The sequence below is a fragment of the Passer domesticus genome, chromosome 4 (genome assembly GCF_036417665.1).
Source record: "Passer domesticus isolate bPasDom1 chromosome 4, bPasDom1.hap1, whole genome shotgun sequence".
In the NCBI taxonomy this organism is placed as follows: Eukaryota; Metazoa; Chordata; class Aves; order Passeriformes; family Passeridae; genus Passer; species Passer domesticus.
In genome coordinates this window covers 41976700-41995326 of record NC_087477.1, presented here as the reverse complement: position 1 = coordinate 41995326, position 18627 = coordinate 41976700, and the positions used below count along the sequence as shown (strand labels likewise).

General features: G+C 45.1%; 1 protein-coding gene across 5 annotated transcripts in view; it reads left to right on the top strand.

Moving 5' to 3' along the window:
• Positions 1-9249: 9249 nt before the first annotated feature.
• The window catches only part of DCHS2 (dachsous cadherin-related 2), a 105976-nt gene continuing 96598 nt past the window's right edge, over positions 9250-18627 (top strand). For 2 of the 5 annotated variants that reach the window (XM_064417430.1, XM_064417429.1), the window contains exon 1: positions 9258-11393. In XM_064417430.1, coding sequence (XP_064273500.1) covers positions 9585-11393 — 1809 coding nt within the window. In that variant the 5' untranslated portion in view covers positions 9258-9584. Of the gene's footprint in view, positions 11394-16330; positions 16566-18627 lie in introns of those variants that run through there. The other 3 variants (XM_064417434.1, XM_064417433.1, XM_064417431.1) reach the window with 3 other exon arrangements.

Sequence of the window (18627 nt, the reverse complement as noted above, 5' to 3'; positions counted from 1 at the left end):
AGCATGCCTTGAAGTTGCAGGAAATGTTTTATTGATTTCAATAGATCTTGGTTCAGGTGCATTTAGTCTAACCTTGGACAAGTCAGGTGCCTTCTGTGCTTGGGACTGAAAAGTACATGTTCTGCTTACCCCTCCAATGGATCACTATAAAGCTTCATTCATTCGCATCTGCAGAGAGCTTTAGGGCTTGTAAATGAATGCCACTTTCTAAAGTACAAACTATTATTTCAATGTAGATGAATTCATTTTACCTTCCCACCAGCTGCCAACAATCTGTTTAGTGCAGTGAAATTCTGACAGCCTATGTCAACAACTGAAAGCTCATTCATGACAGAGAGCAAAAAGAAAGAGAAAATTCAGACCTGAACTCTTCCCCTAGCAGAGAATGGCTTTGTGTATGAAAATAAAAATTTTGTCTATCATTTCAAAAGGCCCTCTCATAAAAGAAATGCACGTTAAATTAAAACTGCTGTTATTTTTTCATTCATTGCACTACAGACCCCTCCTGGTTCTTGATGAAGAGTGAGGTGAAATATCGCACGACTGAGCTACAGAGAAAACAGCAAGCTGTTCCAAGTGCATAAGCCAAAATGAGCATTCAGAGAGAGATCACCCTGTCATGAGCTCATGCTGGCAATATGTTTTTTTCTATGGGTGTAAACTGAGATTTGAGCCTGAGAGAGACTCCATATTCAGCCCTGCAGGAGTACTTTCGTGCATGTTGTTTTCTTTAGAATAAGTGAGGAAGTTGTGAACTGCTCCCAGACCTAGAAAAATACCTACAGCCACAGCGAGTTCGATGGCCTTCTCCCCTTCCCTCCCCACCATGCAGCAATAAACTGAAGATGGAGTCAGAGAGAAAACATGCAGGTTTTACTGAAGGGACAATGTCATTTTGCCCTGTGTGATTACTTGGGTTTGTGTGGTGGTCTGAGCATTCTGCCTGTTTTCATTTGGGAGGTGGTCGGCAGATGTAGGTTTGTGGTGAGCAGAGGCAAGGAGATGGTGGCCAGGGTTGGGAAGCTGGAAGGAAGAGTGAGTCCCTGTGTGGGGAAGGCATGATCTGAAGCCTGATGTCCCTGCCCCTGTGGCAGTGGGGAACCCATCTGTATCATGACTCTGGGCACAGTCCAGAGTCAGCACAGTGCCCAGTTTCTCTGTTCTCTGAATTTTCAGTCAAATAAATACTGTGCTATAGAAGAACAATATCATTTGAATTTACTAGGATATTTTATGTCCTTCTGTGCTGGTTATTTTTGCTAGATGTGAACAATGCTGGAATTTCTGGTATCAACTGCCCCTTCCAGGCAGTCACACCTCCCTCTGCCTGGGGGCTGCTCCCAGCAGAGTGTGATCTGTTGCATATCCTGTTCTAGACCTAAACACTTCACAATTCCTTTCAAGAGTGTCATATCATTCTGATTAGTAAAGTTTGAAAAGCACAGCATTAATTCTTTTCCTGGGTGACCTAAAAAAGGCTAGTAACTCTTGTTAGGAAAAAAATATATTTAAAAATAGATGCACTTTCCTAATCCCCAAAGTGCTGGCACCCAGTTTTAGAGTATGACTGTGGCTGGGGGCATCGTGGCACTGGAAGAGGCCATCCCAGTTGTGCTGTACCCAAGACACTCTGATGAATGTGTTTAGGAATCCAGTTTCCTTTTCCTGATGGCATTTTTCAGTGCAGTTCAGGGATGGGATGCATTTTGAGTTATTTTGAAAGAAGCAGTTATAAACCCTTTGATGCAGGAATTCAGAAACAATGTGGTCAAGTCAGGCATGAACATATGGCAAATGTAATTGAAATAGTAAGCTGAGCCTACAGACAAGTTCTTGCCTAAAATTAGCTGTAAGAATTTACTCTTTCTATGATATCTTCTTGTTCCTGTTGTCATATTCTTATTCATGAATGTACACGGGTTCAGAAGTCCTGCATTCCTTTTACAGATGCCTAGCAGTCTTTCTTTTTCCTCTAAATACATTACAGAAGTTTATCTTATGCCTTACTTAAAGGCTTAAGAAACTTCTCCTTCCTAACCTTTTTGGCTGAGTTCACTCTAAAATATACTGATTTCTGTATTTACTGCAGTAGGATATATCGAAGCATTGCAACCTATACTGAGGGTTATGTTAAAGGTAAGATAGTCAAAGATATGAATATTCATGAATATTCTAGGAGTGATGAAAAAAACATTTACAAATATATTTTTATTGACTATTTTATGGTGGAGAACAATCTGATGTGGGTAGCAGTGTGATGTCCATGTTTGAAGCTTTAAAACCACTACTGAGATGCTGTGTGTGATCTCAAGCATCTCATAGCTGACATTCCCAGCAGCAGAGCAGAAAATACATAGCTAAAATTGGTGAAACCCTGTGTTATTTTACTCTTGAACACACTCATATACACAGAGAGAGAGAGAGAGAGAGAGAGAGAGAGAGAGGAAAGAAAAAAAAAAGGTCAGCAGTGAAATAAAACTAGAACAGGTGGGGAAAAGCAAGCAGGGAAAAACAAGCCCAAAGCCACTGCCTTGGGATGCAGGAAGTGCAGGTTGTATTGCTATGCACACATGGAGTGAGGGCTCCACAGGGAACTTCCCACCCTAGTGCATTCACTGTCTGTGATCACTGTTTTTGCACAACTGCAAAGACTGTTTGGCACTAGAAACTGTGATGGTGAGATGGTTGAGGCTTTTCCAGCATAGAATCCCATCCTGAGTTTGGTTTTTCAGGCTGGGACCCGTTAGGGTGGTGCTGTGACACCTCCAGCTGAAGAGCAGGTTCAATTTCACCTGAGGGGTCGCTGTCCATTGCAGGATGTAAATGTGCCCTATGTGAGCATCTGCCTTCAGTCCTCTGTGGAATGGTGATTATGAGCCTCCTCAGCCCCATAAAGATTCTGGAGGGATAAACCCTATTAAAAAATGATAAGAACTTGGATAATTCAGTGGCAGCACCGTAAAAATAGGATTTCCCCCTGCTGACATGAAGAGGCTCGAGGAAGCTGTCAGAACTGCTTTTAGATGCAGCTCATATGACCTAAATTAAAATAGGCAATCAACTTCTCTCTCCAGCACTCAGTCTGGCTTACTTTAAATCAAATAGGATTCATTAAGTAAGATTTGTACCAATTTGTTTTCACATCTAGTAAAAATGAGTGCCCATGGAGAACGTGCTAGGTGCTCCACTGCCACTGACCAAAATGATATGAGCAGAATTACCCAGCAATTGTACAAATTGGCATTTGTATTACAACTGCCAATAGAAACAAACCTGCTACAGGAGGTAACACAAACATCTGCTCTCCTATGGCTGCTGGGGGGGTTTTCACCCCATCCAGCCACACCTCCAGCTGTCACCTCCCCAAAGAAATACGTAGTACTGCATAATACTGTGTGCCCTGAAAATCAGCAGGTCAGGGCACTTATACTGGGACAAGGAGGATTGCTTTGTTCTTGTGTATTTATAGCTTAGTCTTAATAGACTGTTTAAGAAAACATGTGAACCTTTCAGGAATGTAATTGTGGTAGTGTCAGTTGTAGCACAGCAGCCAAAACTCAGGCATCAAAACTCTTTATGAAATTATCATCTGGAAGAAGAATACAAAGACTCAAAAACTGCTGGTGAATTCATTGCTTTTAGTGTTTGTACACGTGAGAGAGAGAAAATAGCCAGGGGCATTAATTCGCACATGGATTACGCTATATTTCACTTTTAAAAGCAAAGCTCTTTTCTGATTTACAGCTATTTAAAATAATTACTTAGCTCAATGCAGCAAGGGAATCAGCTGGCAGAGTGGCTTAGCATATTAAGATACAGCTTTATGTGTAGACCCTCCCTCCTCTCAGTGCCACAAGTCCTCAGCAGGGACCTCCGCTGATGAAGTGATAGCAGCAGGTTTCCAGTCTCAAGCACACTGTGTGGGCTGCTCTTCTGTGATCAGGGCAGCTGCCCTGGGAAGCTGGATTTTCATAGATGGGAAAGCCAGAAAGGAACAGCCTAATCGTTTAGCCTGACTTCATTTTACTCGGAAATTCCTGCTTAAAGCCCTGTCATTTGTGGATGAAATAGAACATGTCTGTTAGCTTTCTAACCTCCCTCTAAGACTGCAAGGGACAGAAAATGCATCCTATCCCATGGCATGCCATTGCAATCGTTCTTGCTATTTGCATCTTGTTTGCAGCTTGATCTCTGTTAACTGACTTTTAACTTCCAACTACTGTATTTTGGCTCCTGGCACCACTAGTGCTGTGCACAGTGCTGGCCAATGTTAACATCAGCTAACTGACGTCACTGGAGGGAAATCTGGGAAGAGCTACTTCAGAGCAGTCCACTGCTTGATGGCTTCTGTGTCTTTAGATATGGTTGTAATGGTTTTGTTTTGCATGCTCTCAGCCAGCACTTGATTTTTAGAGCTTCAAAGCTTAGAGAGAGATAGATTAGGAAGCATAGTAAATGCTAGGGTATCATATCCTGAGGATGTGGAATAACTTTCATAATGTTGCACTCACGTCCCTAATTTAAGAGGCTGCATCCAGATGAAGATAATCTGGATTTGGAGCTCCTGCAAATGTGTTTGGTCATTGCAGACTTTCAGTATCATCTGCAGTTCAGACAAACACATCAGACAACAGGATTTGGTCCCATTTTGTTTCTCACATCTGCGTCCTTTTTTCTTTCCTTCTTCTACACACATAGAATTTGACTACTGGACCTGATTGCAGGTTGTAATCTATTTTTGTGTGAGAAAAATTGATAATGTAGATAATCTCATAAATTGTATCTGAAAATTCAACATAGTGCTCAAGGGAGATATTATATCCAAGGAGTATTAAATCCAGCCTGGGATATATTTTTTCATGCTTTCTGGAGCTACATTTCAGGTTTTAGAGAGCCACCAAGGTCTGGGTTCAGCAGTGGCAAGCAGGTGGCAAAAGACAGCTTTATGTGGAATGCAACCCATGTAGTGGGAAGCTGTTGTGTGTTTATTCCTGGCCTGTAAGGGTGAACCCTTTGCCATCCTAAAGAGATTGCTTCAAATCTGCATCAGCTTGTTGGAATAACAGACAGCTAAAGCAAGAAGCCTTTTTTCTGTTTTAAAAATAACCCCATATCATGTTAATTATAAACGAGGCAGTGAACAGCTATAAAGTATGGAGTCTTTTACTTTTGGATAATTAAATCTGTGACCAAGTTTATAAACTAAATACAGGTATGTATATATATATATATAGAGAGAGAGAGAGAGAGAGAGAGAGAGAGCATAACAAGAAATGTCTTCATCTTGCTGTGGATAGTGGGATAAATTTAACATGTGTAGGACACAGCAATTTTTTTCAGGCAAATCTAAGTATATTTGAACAATCACCTTGACAAGTGATTGGATTTGCAGCTGGGAAGGTGTGTATAAACAGAATGGGATCGACAGCAAAGAGATTAATGAAGATCCATAAAACACAAAACTGGGACAGACTATTAAGTCTGGTTGACAGCATATGAGATAAGTGGACTAGAAATAAAGTTAATGTGAAAATATTGATCTGAGTAATCCTACTTAGATGGTTATATCCAAGTTACAAATTCTGAAGTAATTGCCCACGGAAGGCAGCAGCAACATGCTCTACAGGTGGAGTGAAGGCATTGTGATATATCTGGAATGAAAAACCCCATTACTACTATCTGTACTACAAACAGGATGAAAGCCTTTCCTACCATTGAAGACTGACTCAGGTATATTATTTCCAATCAGATTCTGGCAACTACATGATTTTTCCATAGAGAAGGCAAAGCATGTATTATTTCACAGCAAAAGGAGTTCGGCAAATTAGCTTGTGATTAAGAGTTAAATGATGGCTACCAGAAAAAAAAAATTCCTAATTACATTTCTCTACATTTATAAGGAGAGAGTCCCTACATAGCTTTTTATTATAGTAACTGTGACCAGCCTCCATGTGGTCACCAGCAAATCTTTTGTGCAGCTGACACTCCTTCAAGGAGGTGTTGCTGAAATCAATATATGTGTGCCTGGGGAACTATAAATAATGAAACACCTGATGCTTTGCAAAGTTAACGCTTTCTCCATATATCACATATTACAGGCTGAATACCCATAGTGACCCCAGCCAGTGAGGCTGGAGACAAACATCCTTTCTTAGATCCAGCTGCAATAGTTGAAGATATTAGTGCTTCCCCACCCCACAATTTTGCCAGAAAGCTGATTTATATGGGCGTTCTGTAACCCAGCATAGGAAAAAAAAAATCACTGGCATTAATGGAAATCATGGTTTCAGCATTGCTTAAACTAATCTCTGTCCTTAAACTAAGCCCACAGAGGATCAGGGAACACCACCTGGTAGGCAGAAATGGAAGCATGATGCCCACTGGCTGAAAGGCAGTAACAAGCAGCTGAGACCATGCTGTCTTCAAACAGCAGGAAATAACTTCATGGAAAATTTTTCAGGTTTTATTTTATTTGCTTCAGCTCTGTCTGGAGCAGTTTAGCCACGCTCTGCCCTCAGCTGGCTGCTACCGCCCATCTGATGAGCGCTGGAATGGATCCTGCAGCACTCCCGCCCTGCGTCAGCCCCGAGTCAGGTGGCTTGGCTGACACTGCTGCTGCTGCTGCTGCTGCTGAAGATGGTTTGCAGTGGCAGAAAAGGAAGTGGTCATGCTGCTTTACCACCTCAGCCATGTCTTCAGCATGGGAGAGTCACATCTTCAGCTGCCGCAGCTGTTGCGTGGGCGAGCCAATGTTTGTAGGTAGAATTAACTCTGTTATTGATAGACCTTGGTGGTTGTAACAACACTATCTCTGTTTCAAGTGATCTTTTGCACTCTAGTGTCATACCCGGCTTTAGTTTGCTATAGTTTAATTCTCCTTGAATGAAAAAGAATTTCCAATTAATCCAAGGAGGATTAAGCTACAGTAAATTGTGATTTGCAAATATAGGCTGATTAAATTTGAGCAGCTGATACAGCTATCACCTTCCAGCTTCCTTCCTTGCTGCTTTCCTGGAGGTTGGGTCCCTGCCACAGGACAGCTGAATTTGGCATGTGGAACTGCTTGGGAGCACCAGAGTTCACTGCCTTGCATAGTGGATTAGAGGGATGCTCATATAGGGTTGCCTGAAGACACAGGCTTAAAAATGAATTCCTATGCTGTTCACCTGCCTACAAAGTCAGAGATGGCTGCCTCCAGGAATGGAATTGGAGAACAGCAGGAGAAGTAACACTCTTCTACCTAACTGAGCTCACCAACAGGCAATCCCTTCTAAACTGGAATGCTTCGGCGTTCTGTATACTCTAACCAGCATCCCTCATCTTCAAATAACATGCTTATCCTCCTGTCCACTTTTTACAGTGTTATACTTTGTAGATCTGAGGAGCTGACTATGAGAATGATCTGTCGAGGATGTAGGAGGTGGCTAGTGCACTAAAACTTTGACACCCTGCTTCCCCTGGAGTAATGTCATTTTGGCAGCTTCCCGCCATGTCTTAGAACTGTCTCTTTTTTTTGTGGGTCAGCATGTCACTGAGAAGATGGGGAACAGCAGGGGCAGCTAAATATATCCAGGAGATGACAAACATCTCCTCAAGACTTAGAAACTTCTGTTTGTGATTTGTGGAAGAAAAGAATGAAGTCATGAACACGGCAAAAAAGAGGAAGGGAAAATGTTTAAGAAAGGAACAGAAGAAAGAGAAGGCAGAAACACAAAGAAGGTAGAGGAACACTTAAGAGGTAAAGTTCATGCTCACAGTAGGCAAAACATCTATAGTGTCCCAAAGATGTAGTATTTCTGGAAACATGCTGTAGTTGGGCAGTGCTTTCATATAACTTTATTTCATATAAAACTGTTAAAGTGTCCTAGTTTCACAAAATACTTGAATATTGCCAGAACCACAGATAACTACGTCAGTCTTATTTTTCCCCTGCTATCTTTATGCATGCTGTATCTGAAGACAGAATTTTGCTCTTTAGGCACTGCCTGACCATGTCAACAGCAGGTTTTGTTTAGTTTTTTGGTGAATGTGCCTGATTGAACATGATTCACATGTTTTCTTAGTGACAGCATGGGCTGTAAGGGACATGGCTGTTTTTCCAAACTTGCTGTGATTCAGTGGAATTCAGGCATTTTCATATTGAACATCTGTGACTTGGGGAAGATCCATGTGTTTTCTCAATGAATATGAATGAAGCTGGCAAGGGTCTCTGCATTTCCTTCTTGCTTCTATGCTTGTAATTATCACAGTGTATAAATATACAGAGACTTTCTCAGAATGTGCCTAAGAAGATCTGACAAGATCTAAGCTTTGCTCTGCCCGGTTTCTCTGTGTAAAGAGGCAAATCAGATACAGTGGATGTGATCACATGTGTACCCCCTCCTGTCCATGCAACTACACCCATACAGTAGGACTTCTAAACTTACTTTAGAACCTAGTTCTCTCTCTTAGTCAGGATATGTGGAGTTGTGTAGGCTCTCAAAAATGTTGGGAAAAAAATCCTCTTCACCGTCTCCTCACTTGCAGTGAGTTTGCTCCCTCCTTAGAGTGCTCTGGCAGTGCACTTGGGTAGATCTTCCATGACTTGGGAAAGAGGCAAATAGTAAAACAGCTGCCCTCTCAAGTGCCCCTTCATAGGAGAAGACTAAGCTATAGTAACTCCTCCCGCTATTTACTGTCTTTGCCCTGATTTTACTTGTCTGTCCTAGGATGAATTTACTTTTCTATGAGCAGCTGTTAGATTCTTGCCTGAAAGATGAAGTTAAATTTGTAAAGGATCAGTGGGAACAGCAAGAGACTAGTAACCACCAAAGTATTGTATTTGGCTTTCGTGGATAGATGGATGGTTGGTACTTAGCATTTATATGGACACTGTGTATTCTCAGTGTCATTGAAAAACCCTTATTCTTTCTTAGACCATTCTGAGATAAATATGGGAGTCAGGAATAGTGGTAAAGGAAAGTTCCAGTCTTGCTGAAACTGATTGAAGTTTCTGCTTAAAGCTTACTTCTGGTAAATGCTTTCCTGCCATGCTGAGTTGCTATTTACTGACCTAATACTAGGATAACAAGCAAGCCTTTTAATGGAAAATGAGGACCAGAATATTAAGGTGAAACAAATCCTTGCTGAATTGTGCTACTCGTTTATCCTCGCAGATTTCTGTTTCATTTAAATTCTTCTCCTTCACGAGCCATGCCTCTGCATCTAGAGGCAGCCCGTGCGCTAGTCACGCTTTGCCCCATCAGCAGGAAGCCAGCTGATTCCCCGAGTAATCAATTTCGGCGGATCCTGGGCGGCACCGGAGCAGCGCCGCACCATCCCGACCCATCCCGACACGTCCGTGCGTGGGGGCCGCGGCCGCCCCCGGGCGCTGGGCGGGCGGTGGCCCCCGGGCTGCGGGGGCGCGGCGGGGCGGGGGCTGCGGCGGCGGGAGCCGCTCTCCCGCCTCCTCGCACACGCTCGTCCTTCCCATCACCGGCGGCGGCGTTCGGAGTTGCTCCCGCGGCGGCGAGGCGGAGGCACCTGCGTGGCGGTGGCGGGCGGCAGAGCGCGGGCTGCCCGCGATGCCGGCTTAGCGGCCGGGCATGGAGCTGCGGGCCGGCAGGTGCCGGGCCGGGCAGGGCGACGCTCCCCCGACGGGACGGGCGCTGCCGCCGCTGCTGCTGCTGTGGCTGTGCGCGGCGGGCGGCGGAGCGGCGCCGGTGTATAACCTCAGCCTGGCAGTGGACGAGGGGCTGCCGGCCGAGACGCTGGTGGGCGACATCCGCGCGGGGCTGCCACCGGGCGCGGACCCTCCCGGGGGCTTCCTGCTGTCGGAGGGGAGCGGCGAGTCGGCGGTGCTGGCGGACTTCCACGTCCAGCCGGAGACGGGCATCATCCGCACGGCGCGGCGGCTGGACCGGGAGCGGCGGGCGCGCTACAGCTTCGCGGCGGCCACGCTGCGCGGCGAGGTGGTGCAGGTGGAGATCGCTGTCACCGACGTGAACGACCACCCGCCTCGCTTTCCGAAGGACAGTCTGCAGCTCAACATCTCCGAGCTCAGCCCGCCCGGCACCGCTTTCCGCCTGCCGGCTGCCCGTGACCCCGATGCCGGCGGCTTCGGCACGCAGGGCTACGCGCTGCTGGAGGAGGGCGGCGCGGCGGGGGAGCCGCCGCTCTTCCAGCTGCGCTATGTGCGGCCGGAGCCGCTGGAGCTGGTGCTGCTGCGGCGGCTGGACCGCGAACGGGCGGACGTGCACCGGCTGGTGGTGGAGGCGTGGGACGGCGGCAGCCCGCGGCGACGCGGCCGCCTGCGGGTGTCGGTGCGGGTGCTGGACGAGAACGACAACGCGCCCGCATTCAGCCGCGGCGAGTACCGGGCGCGGCTGCGGGAGGACGCGCCGCCGGGCACCGCCGTCTGCCGCCTGCGGGCCACCGACCCCGACCTGGGCGCCAACGGCGAGGTGCGGTACGCCATCAATCGCCGGCAGAGCGACCCCGACGGCTACTTCGCGGTGGAGGAGCGCAGCGGCGTCCTGCGTCTCCGCCGTCCGCTGGACCGCGAGGCGCGGGCCCTGCACCGCCTGGTCGTGGAGGCGCGGGACGGCGGCGCCCAGCCCGAGGTCTCCAGCGTCCTCGTCTCCGTGGCCGTGCTGGACGTGAACGACAACCGGCCCTCCATCCGTCTGCTCTACCTCACCGAGACCGGCGGCCCGCGGGTCTCCGAAGGGGCGCGGCCCGGCGACTACGTGGCCCGAGTCTCCGTCTCGGACGCCGACGACGGCGGCGACGCGGAGGGCGACGGGGGCAGCATCTCGCTGGCCCTGCTGGGCGGCGACGGCGCCTTCGCCTTGCGGGAGGCCGGGGCCGGCGTCTTCTTCCTCTGCGTGGCGGGGCCGCTGGACCGCGAGAGCCGCGACCTGTACGAGCTGCGGCTGGTGGCCACGGACGGCGGCACGCCGCCGCTCTCCGCCGAGGAGCCGCTGCTGCTGCGCGTCGCCGACCTCAACGACGAGACGCCCGCGTTCCCGCAGCCCCACTACCGCGCCGCCGTCTCGGAGGCCGCCTCCCCCGGCACCGCCGTGCTCCGCCTCAGCGCCTCCGACGCCGACGAGCCGGGCTCGCCCAACGCCGAGGTGCGGTACGCGCTGGAGGGCGACGCGGCCGCCCTGGCGCTGCTGCGCATCGACGCGCGGAGCGGCGCCGTCAGCACCCGCGCGCGCCTGGACCGGGAGCGGCAGGCGGCGCTGGAGCTGCGCGTGGTGGCGCGGGACGGCGGCGTCCCGCCGCGCGCCGCCGCGTGCCGCCTCAGCGTGCGCGTGGAGGACGCCAACGACAACGAGCCGCGCTTCGAGCGCGCCGTGTACCGCGCGCGCATGCCCGAGCACGCCGCGCGCGGCCGCCGCCTCCTCCAGGTGAGCCCCTCACGGCACGGCCCCTCATGGCACGGCCCCGCTCGGCCCCTCATGGCACGGCCCCTCATGGCCCCGCTCGGCCCCGCTCGGCCCGGCCTCCGCGGCCGCTGCCCTGGAACGCCTGCGCTCCATGGCACGGCCGGGCAGCAGGGAGCGCGGCAGGTGGAGCGCAGTCAAGCAGCGCGGCCCTCGTACGGCCATCCGCACAAGCGCCCTGAGCAATGCGTTCCTTGTCCCGTAACACTTGTAGCGTGGGTAACGAGCACAGGAGCTCAGGTCTTCAGAGGGAGTCAAGTATCAGCTCTGGTTAAACCTCAGAGGGAATTAAACCAGCTGTGATACTTTGAGGGCTTGAGATGGTCTTCAGAGAGCTGTCCCCGGGGGCAGCATGGCCCAAACTGAGCCAGAGAGAAGGGCAGACAGTGTAACACACAATTAAAATGCACTTCAGGGTCCTTGTGATGGTGCCCGAGCTTTCTGCTAACGATGTGAATCAACTCACCCTGCCTTTGCAGAAACTGATTAGTCCTAATAGAGAAAAATGTTCTACTTGTCCATAAAAACACCTTTTTATTCTTTGCAGGTGAGGTTGAATGGAGGCTTTGGAGGGCCAGAAGTTGACCGAGAGCCCTTTTGCTTTTAGCTTGGAAAAGCACTGCAGAATGTACACCTTTGAACTGAACAAAGCCTTTTCCATCAGAAGAAAATTCATAGCAGTTAGGCCTGTGAATGCTTCTGAGTTTGTGCAGAACTTACGTGAATGTGGGAAAAAACATTTCTTAAAGAGGAGACCTAGGGAGAACTGCAGTGTGTTTCCTCAGTACTTTTGATAAAAAAATCAATCTGTCTTTGCCTTCAGGTGGCCTACTGAATTATTTTTTTCTTTACAAATCAGGAGCAATTGGTGATATTTTGGGTCTGACAATAGCTGATTGGAATAAAAAGCACTTCCTTCTCTCTTTTTTTTTTTCCAATTGTTCTCTGAGCTCAAAAAGTACACCACTTTTACAGCCCTAATACAATTTAATTGATAAAACCTCGGGAAGGTTGAGCTCATGGAGCTTTTCATTTGGTATCCCGATCCATTACTGCCCTTTCTTTTTCCGTCAACACCACGGGGAAAAAGAAAACAAAACAAACCCCCCAAAAACCCCCGGAGCATCGTGCACCGGTGGCCCCGGGAAAGCCCAGAAGAAGAGTAGGAAGGTAATTTTGGGAGTTGTCCGTGTCCCGGGCGGGGCGAGGGCGGTGCGGCAGCGTCCGTGGTGCTGAAAGGCAGCGGGGCCGGACACCGCGGCGGGGCTGCCGGATAGCGACTGCTTGCCTTTGATTGAAGCGGGGAGAAGCCTCCCGAAGGGCTCCTGAGCGTTTCAAAGCGAATAACCTGTCATCGTGGTTTTACTGTTTTTTTTTTTTTGGTTTTTTTTTTAATTGAATGTTTTGGTGCATTAATAGCGCAGATTTTCTAGGGCCACATGTGTTGTGCGCTGTGATGTTGTGGGCATGGATATTGCCCGCGGTGCACTGAATTTTGGAAGTGTCACCGTGCTGCCATAATCCTGTTTAGAGAGTAGAAAGAAATAGTCATGTCTTGGTGATGGTTGAACCAGGGATAATAAAGCCAAACATGAAGGAGAAGGAGGCATGAGAGACATGCACAAGAGGAATAGCAAGTGGCCTGTCAGGGGAGGAAGCTGGTTCTACCTGCAGCTTAATCCAGGACCATTGCAGTGATGTCCCAGTTTCGTACAACACTGTGTAGCAGGCTTAAACTTTAACATGTCCGCCTTTTAAAATTATCCTTGTATCTTTTCCCCCAGGAAAGAAACCTTGTATTCAAAGATTGTGAGCAGGAAGGGCTATCATGAAGCAGGCAGCTGTGTTTATACAGGAGTTGCAGTGAGTGATGAGAATGTAGAAAATGGGTTTTGGTTTGGCCAAGCTGGTTTTCAGGGTCTGTAGTCTTTTATGTAGGAGTCCAGGTGGCCTCATGAACTTCAGAGCTAGCTTGAGAAGGAGGTAACAATGTTACTGTTATTGCTGCTCCTGGACAATAGGAAACAAACCAGGATATTGGAGGAGGCTACTCATGTCACATCTTCCTCGGCTCTACATCCTGGGAGGTGGTGAAAAACGTTTGTTTTGTATTTGAGTCACAGTCATGATACCTGGAAGTCTTCTAAACCCTCCAGTCTTTTCCCTCTGCGAGCAGAGGGGCTCTTGCAGTAGGGCATTACTGAAGTAGTCATGTTCATCAGTAACCTTTGCTTGGGGACCAGCTGGTGACAAACCATTACCTCGTACACTGTTTGTCTAGAGCCTTCCACCTTAGTGCTTTGCTGTGCCTCTGCCCAGCCACTAAATAAGTGCACAACTTGTTCCCATATGCTCCTTACTGCATGTGGATAATGGGGGATTTCTTTCCTTCTTGAACTCCTACTGTGATCATTCAAGTTATCTCCATTTCCCCCCTGCTCTCCACAGATGTAGCCCATAACAGGGGCTAGTCTTGTGAAATGGATCAACTTGCCTGTAAGTCTGTATTAGTGGTTCCTCCTAGTCTGGAGGAATTCAATTAGAAGAATTAGCCATGTACTTAAAATACATATTTTTTCAACCACTTCTGGAAATACTGCTTTCCAGGCATATGTCTGGGCTTTTCCTTGTGGACAAAAGACTCTACTTTCCAGTGCAGATTGACCAGTAAGGAATAATCTGAATAATGAAAAATAAATGGAATTTGTTTGCATTAATTAATATAAGAAAGAAATGTGGTGTCATAATGATTGTATCCTCAGGATGGATAACGCAGGTGGAGATCAGAAATCTGAGCAGACAAATGGGAGAAAGTTGAATAAAGAAAAGGGAAAATAAGTAGAAAAGTAGAGGGTTATCAGACTTTGCAAGTATAGCAGATGTATGCAGTGAAAGATGTAAGTAGAATTTTGAAGTCATTAAAAGCATTTGTTTAACTTTGGCCTATTTTTTGATACTGAACTTCTGGTTTGTTACCAGTTGTTGTAGACACACCTTTATTAAAATGTAAGCATTACTGGTGGCATGCCTAAAAAGAAAAAAGGCACAGGAAGGTAAAAGTGAACACAACCAGAAATACATTGTAGATCAAGGCAATTTGCAGTAACTAAAAGGGAGCAGCAGAAGCACTCTTGGTGTGATGTGATATCTGCAGACATTTTAGTAGTGCTTTGATTTTTGCAGATGTATCAACATCCTGGTTTCTTCATGTAGAGGTACTGCATGTTAACTTTGAGTGGCCACTGGCCTTAATCAGTTATTATGATGATCTTTCAGCATAATAAGAATCTATTTTCCTGAAGATCTTCAGCGTGGCCTAGAAATGGAATAAGATGGAGGAATGACTGAGAATGCATTGGGCACTCTCCTGTCTTTCTTACTATACTTTCTGAAGGACCAATGTGATTACAAATGTCCATAGACTGTTGAGTGATGGTGGTGATTATATCCTATTTCAGCACTCTTTGGTGTGAGTTTGACAATTTTAGGTAGATTTAGCATCTGACGATGTGTAACTCTTGATAACTGCACTTCTGAGGCCTTAGGGTATGGGGGTGTGACAAAGTGTCTCTCTTCAGAGCCATTCACTTATCCTATGAATGAATTAAGAAATAAAGCTTTGACATAGACCTGCCTTGATAACAGAGGTTTAATTCTGATTGCAAATTTTATTTTCAAGCTTTTTTGGTGGTTGTAATGCTTCTCAATTCTCATTGCTATGGTTCTCTTTAGCACAATATATCTCTGAATTATAGTATTGTATTGCCAGATTTGCAGGATTTCCTGTCTTCTAGCTGAAGTTGAGTATTGAAAGGCAATATTCTTTCTCTCTCTATCTGAGCAGCTACAACTATATCTGAATTATGATAAATCAGAGCATCATGTTGGCACCAGTTTGCCTGGTGTTTTTTTACCTGGATGGATAGGGTAGACCACATTCTCTTTCTTATCCTCCAGGGACTCCTACATAAAAGACTATTTCCCTTGCTGGCTTCTGCAAAGCTTAACGATTTGGTGATGGTGACAGCTGTCAGTTCAACTCAAATTTTGAACTTGGTGAAGGTGTTTGTTTTGTGTTATACAGCACAGTACATTCTGTATATGTTTGGGGCTTGTAGGTTAAACTTGCTTCCAGTGCCAGTGTGCTGTAGCTTGTAGTGTATAAATGTGTGATGGTCATTCTCTTACAGTGCACATGCATTCTTATGAAAAGTCTAACAAGTTATGTACCTGTAATTGCATATTGAAGAGAGCATTGTCATGTATTAGAAACAGCCCATGTCAGTAGCGTTTTAGTAAATTTATTTTCTTTTATGGTGTATTAGAAAATTCACGTTTATTGGCTTTAGAGGTTTTTCTCTCCCTCTGAAAGAGCAGAGGGAGAGAAAAAACATATGTTATCTGGCAAATGATAGAGACTCACATGCATTCCAGTGTTATGACAACTTGTACTTTTCTGGTCCATTAAAGAAGGCTGTTTCATTTTATTTAAAAATAACAGACTTTCTGATGCTGAGATTGCGGGAGGTTTGTAAATACAATGACATCAAAGAAAGATTTTGTTTAAATGTCTTAAAGCTAATCTAGGTATGCCAGGAATTATGGAATAATAAATCAGCAAGACTTTAGAAAATATTATTTAAAGGTATAATATATGTAAGAAGGATGCATGTGGTTTGAAGATTTTTTTTAAGTGCTTAGTATATTTGAAAGTTATTATTTGTACTTTCTTGAAATACACTTTTCCAAGAGCTACTTGAAGAAAGAGAGAATTCTAAAAAGACATTTTAACATGCATCTTGTCTATTTTTTCTCTGCCTTCTGCAAAATTAAAAAGAAAACTAAGAGGACAAAAAAGAATGGAGGATACATCCCTGCTCTGAGGAATGGAGATTTAGAGACTGTAATCTGTCATTGAGACACTAAGCAGGTAGCACCAGCATTGGATGCAGACCACATTTTTCTTCCTTTCCCTGAATGTTGAAACAAGGAGCTAAAAGGACAGTCCTTTCCCTCATGGTTTTGGTTCTGGATCATTTAAGCCACACTGCAATTACCAAAAGCAGCAAGCAAGCCAGCAAAGAAGGTTCATGTAAATTCTAAAGAGTTATGAAATCCAATTCATCCCTGTTAGAGGTAAACCAGAAAGAAGCTAAAGCTGTCATGCCATGCATTCCTCTACATCTTGTGTTCTCCGGGTCTTATTTTCACTGTATTCAATTTAAAGTCAGCTGCAGAAAAGACAGATTTTTTTTGTTGTCTTGAAATGCTACTGTGTTTTAAAACTAATACAGCTGACAACAGAGACCAAACCCCAGACCAAACTACAGTAACAGCAAAGAAATTTGTCATCTAATCTGTAACTACAATACAAAACTATTTATTTGTTCATCCAATTTCTATTCTTATACTGAGTCTGAAAGCAGTTAACATGTCATCATTTATCTGTTAGATGTGTAATTTTGTAGCAATTACTTCTTTCTAAATTCACAACAAGTATCCCTTCACACTCCAGAAGCCATTCAGTAGATTCTCAGTTTATTATCATAGCTTTGTGGATATAAAATCGGTTTTTGTGCCTATGCACAGCTTTTTGTGATTTATTAATATGTAGCTTTAGGAAGTGTGGGTGGTCTGGGCTCAAAGATAAATAGATGTTTCTTTGAATCTGTGCAGCAGTAGTAGATGGCCATGCTGAGTGGATTGCAGGAGGGAAGAAAAAAAAATCAACCCCCAAAATATATAATTTTAACCATTAGGTAACTTCAGGTGAATTGGAACTCTCCAGACACTTTTGCCTAAGAATACTGTTATGGTGGCCTTTTAGCATTTTAAAAATAGAAAAACAGTTCCATTTAATAATTAAAACGTTTGTAAGAATGAGACTATGTTCCTTGATGCAATCCTTATCTGGAACCAAATAGGTGCTTTGTAGATATAAGAAGCTCTGATCCTGGGAAATTGGAATTGTAAGCCTTTCACTTTGCTTCTCTTACTTTGTGGTTACTCTTAAATGTGGCAAGTGTTACATTTTCAGTGTCTAACACCAAAAAACCATAAACATTTGTTTTATATTTTAGTCACAAAATACCAGATCTCCAAAGGTAATTGCCCCCCATCTGTGTAATAAATCTACAGCTGTTTGCTACCTTAATCCATGATTTTGAGAACATATGAAATATTGAAACATCCAAAACATATTGACATGGAAACATTTGGCTTTTGAGAATTAAAAATTATGCTAAAGATTAAGAATAAAAACATTTAAAAAGGTATTGCAGTAAATTACCTATTTTTCCCAGTTCTCAGGAAAATCTTTTAATTGATGTTAGCAAACTGGGTCTGGAAAGAGGGAAGTTTTGAAAACTTATGTGTGGATAAATGCAAAATTTTCTGCATACTTCAGTCTACAGCTGTGATAGGAAAACAAGCATATGTGATAAAGTTATTCTTGTCGGAGAAATTAGATGTGTCTCTAACTATGGAAGAGGAGTAATGATATTAAAAAGTCTTAATCATAAACTTTCTATTGCAGAAAGCTGTGTATTACAATATCAGCTAATAGTCTGCTCAGAGCACCAGTGACAAATATAGAGTTCTTGAATACCTTTGGCTGCTCAATTTTTAGATTTTTATGCAGCATAATGAATAACATTTTTGTTAAGTGTCTAACAAGAGTTCATTTATAGCCACTGACCTTCTGGAGTAATGGTCATGAAATACTTTTTTTAGATGGAAGTCATCCCAATTCAGAAATGGATGGGTTTTGCTGGTGTCCACTTTTATACAAAGAATTGGCATCAGCAACTGTCTTATAGTACACTAGAGCAAATTATTAATAAGCTGTAAGTGCATGGATATGGTTGGTTCTGTCAATTTATCAAATATTAATGGATTTTATCATCCTTACAGATTTTTATGAATTGCTGGGTCAGCAGAATGCTTAGTCCTTCCTGGAAGGCTTTAAAGCATTGGGCAACAGATGAGTTAGGAATCCCTTAAATTCCACCTTACTATGCAAGCAGATTGACACACAGCTGGATGAGCCTTTTAATTTTACTTCATGGCTCAGTTCATTCTTGATAACAAACTTCTAGTTGCATGCTGGAAAAAAAAATCAATGATTTCTAGAGTCTGCATTTTTCTTTTAAATTTGTCTGAGCAATCTGTACTCTGCATTGAGTGTCAAACTATTGTG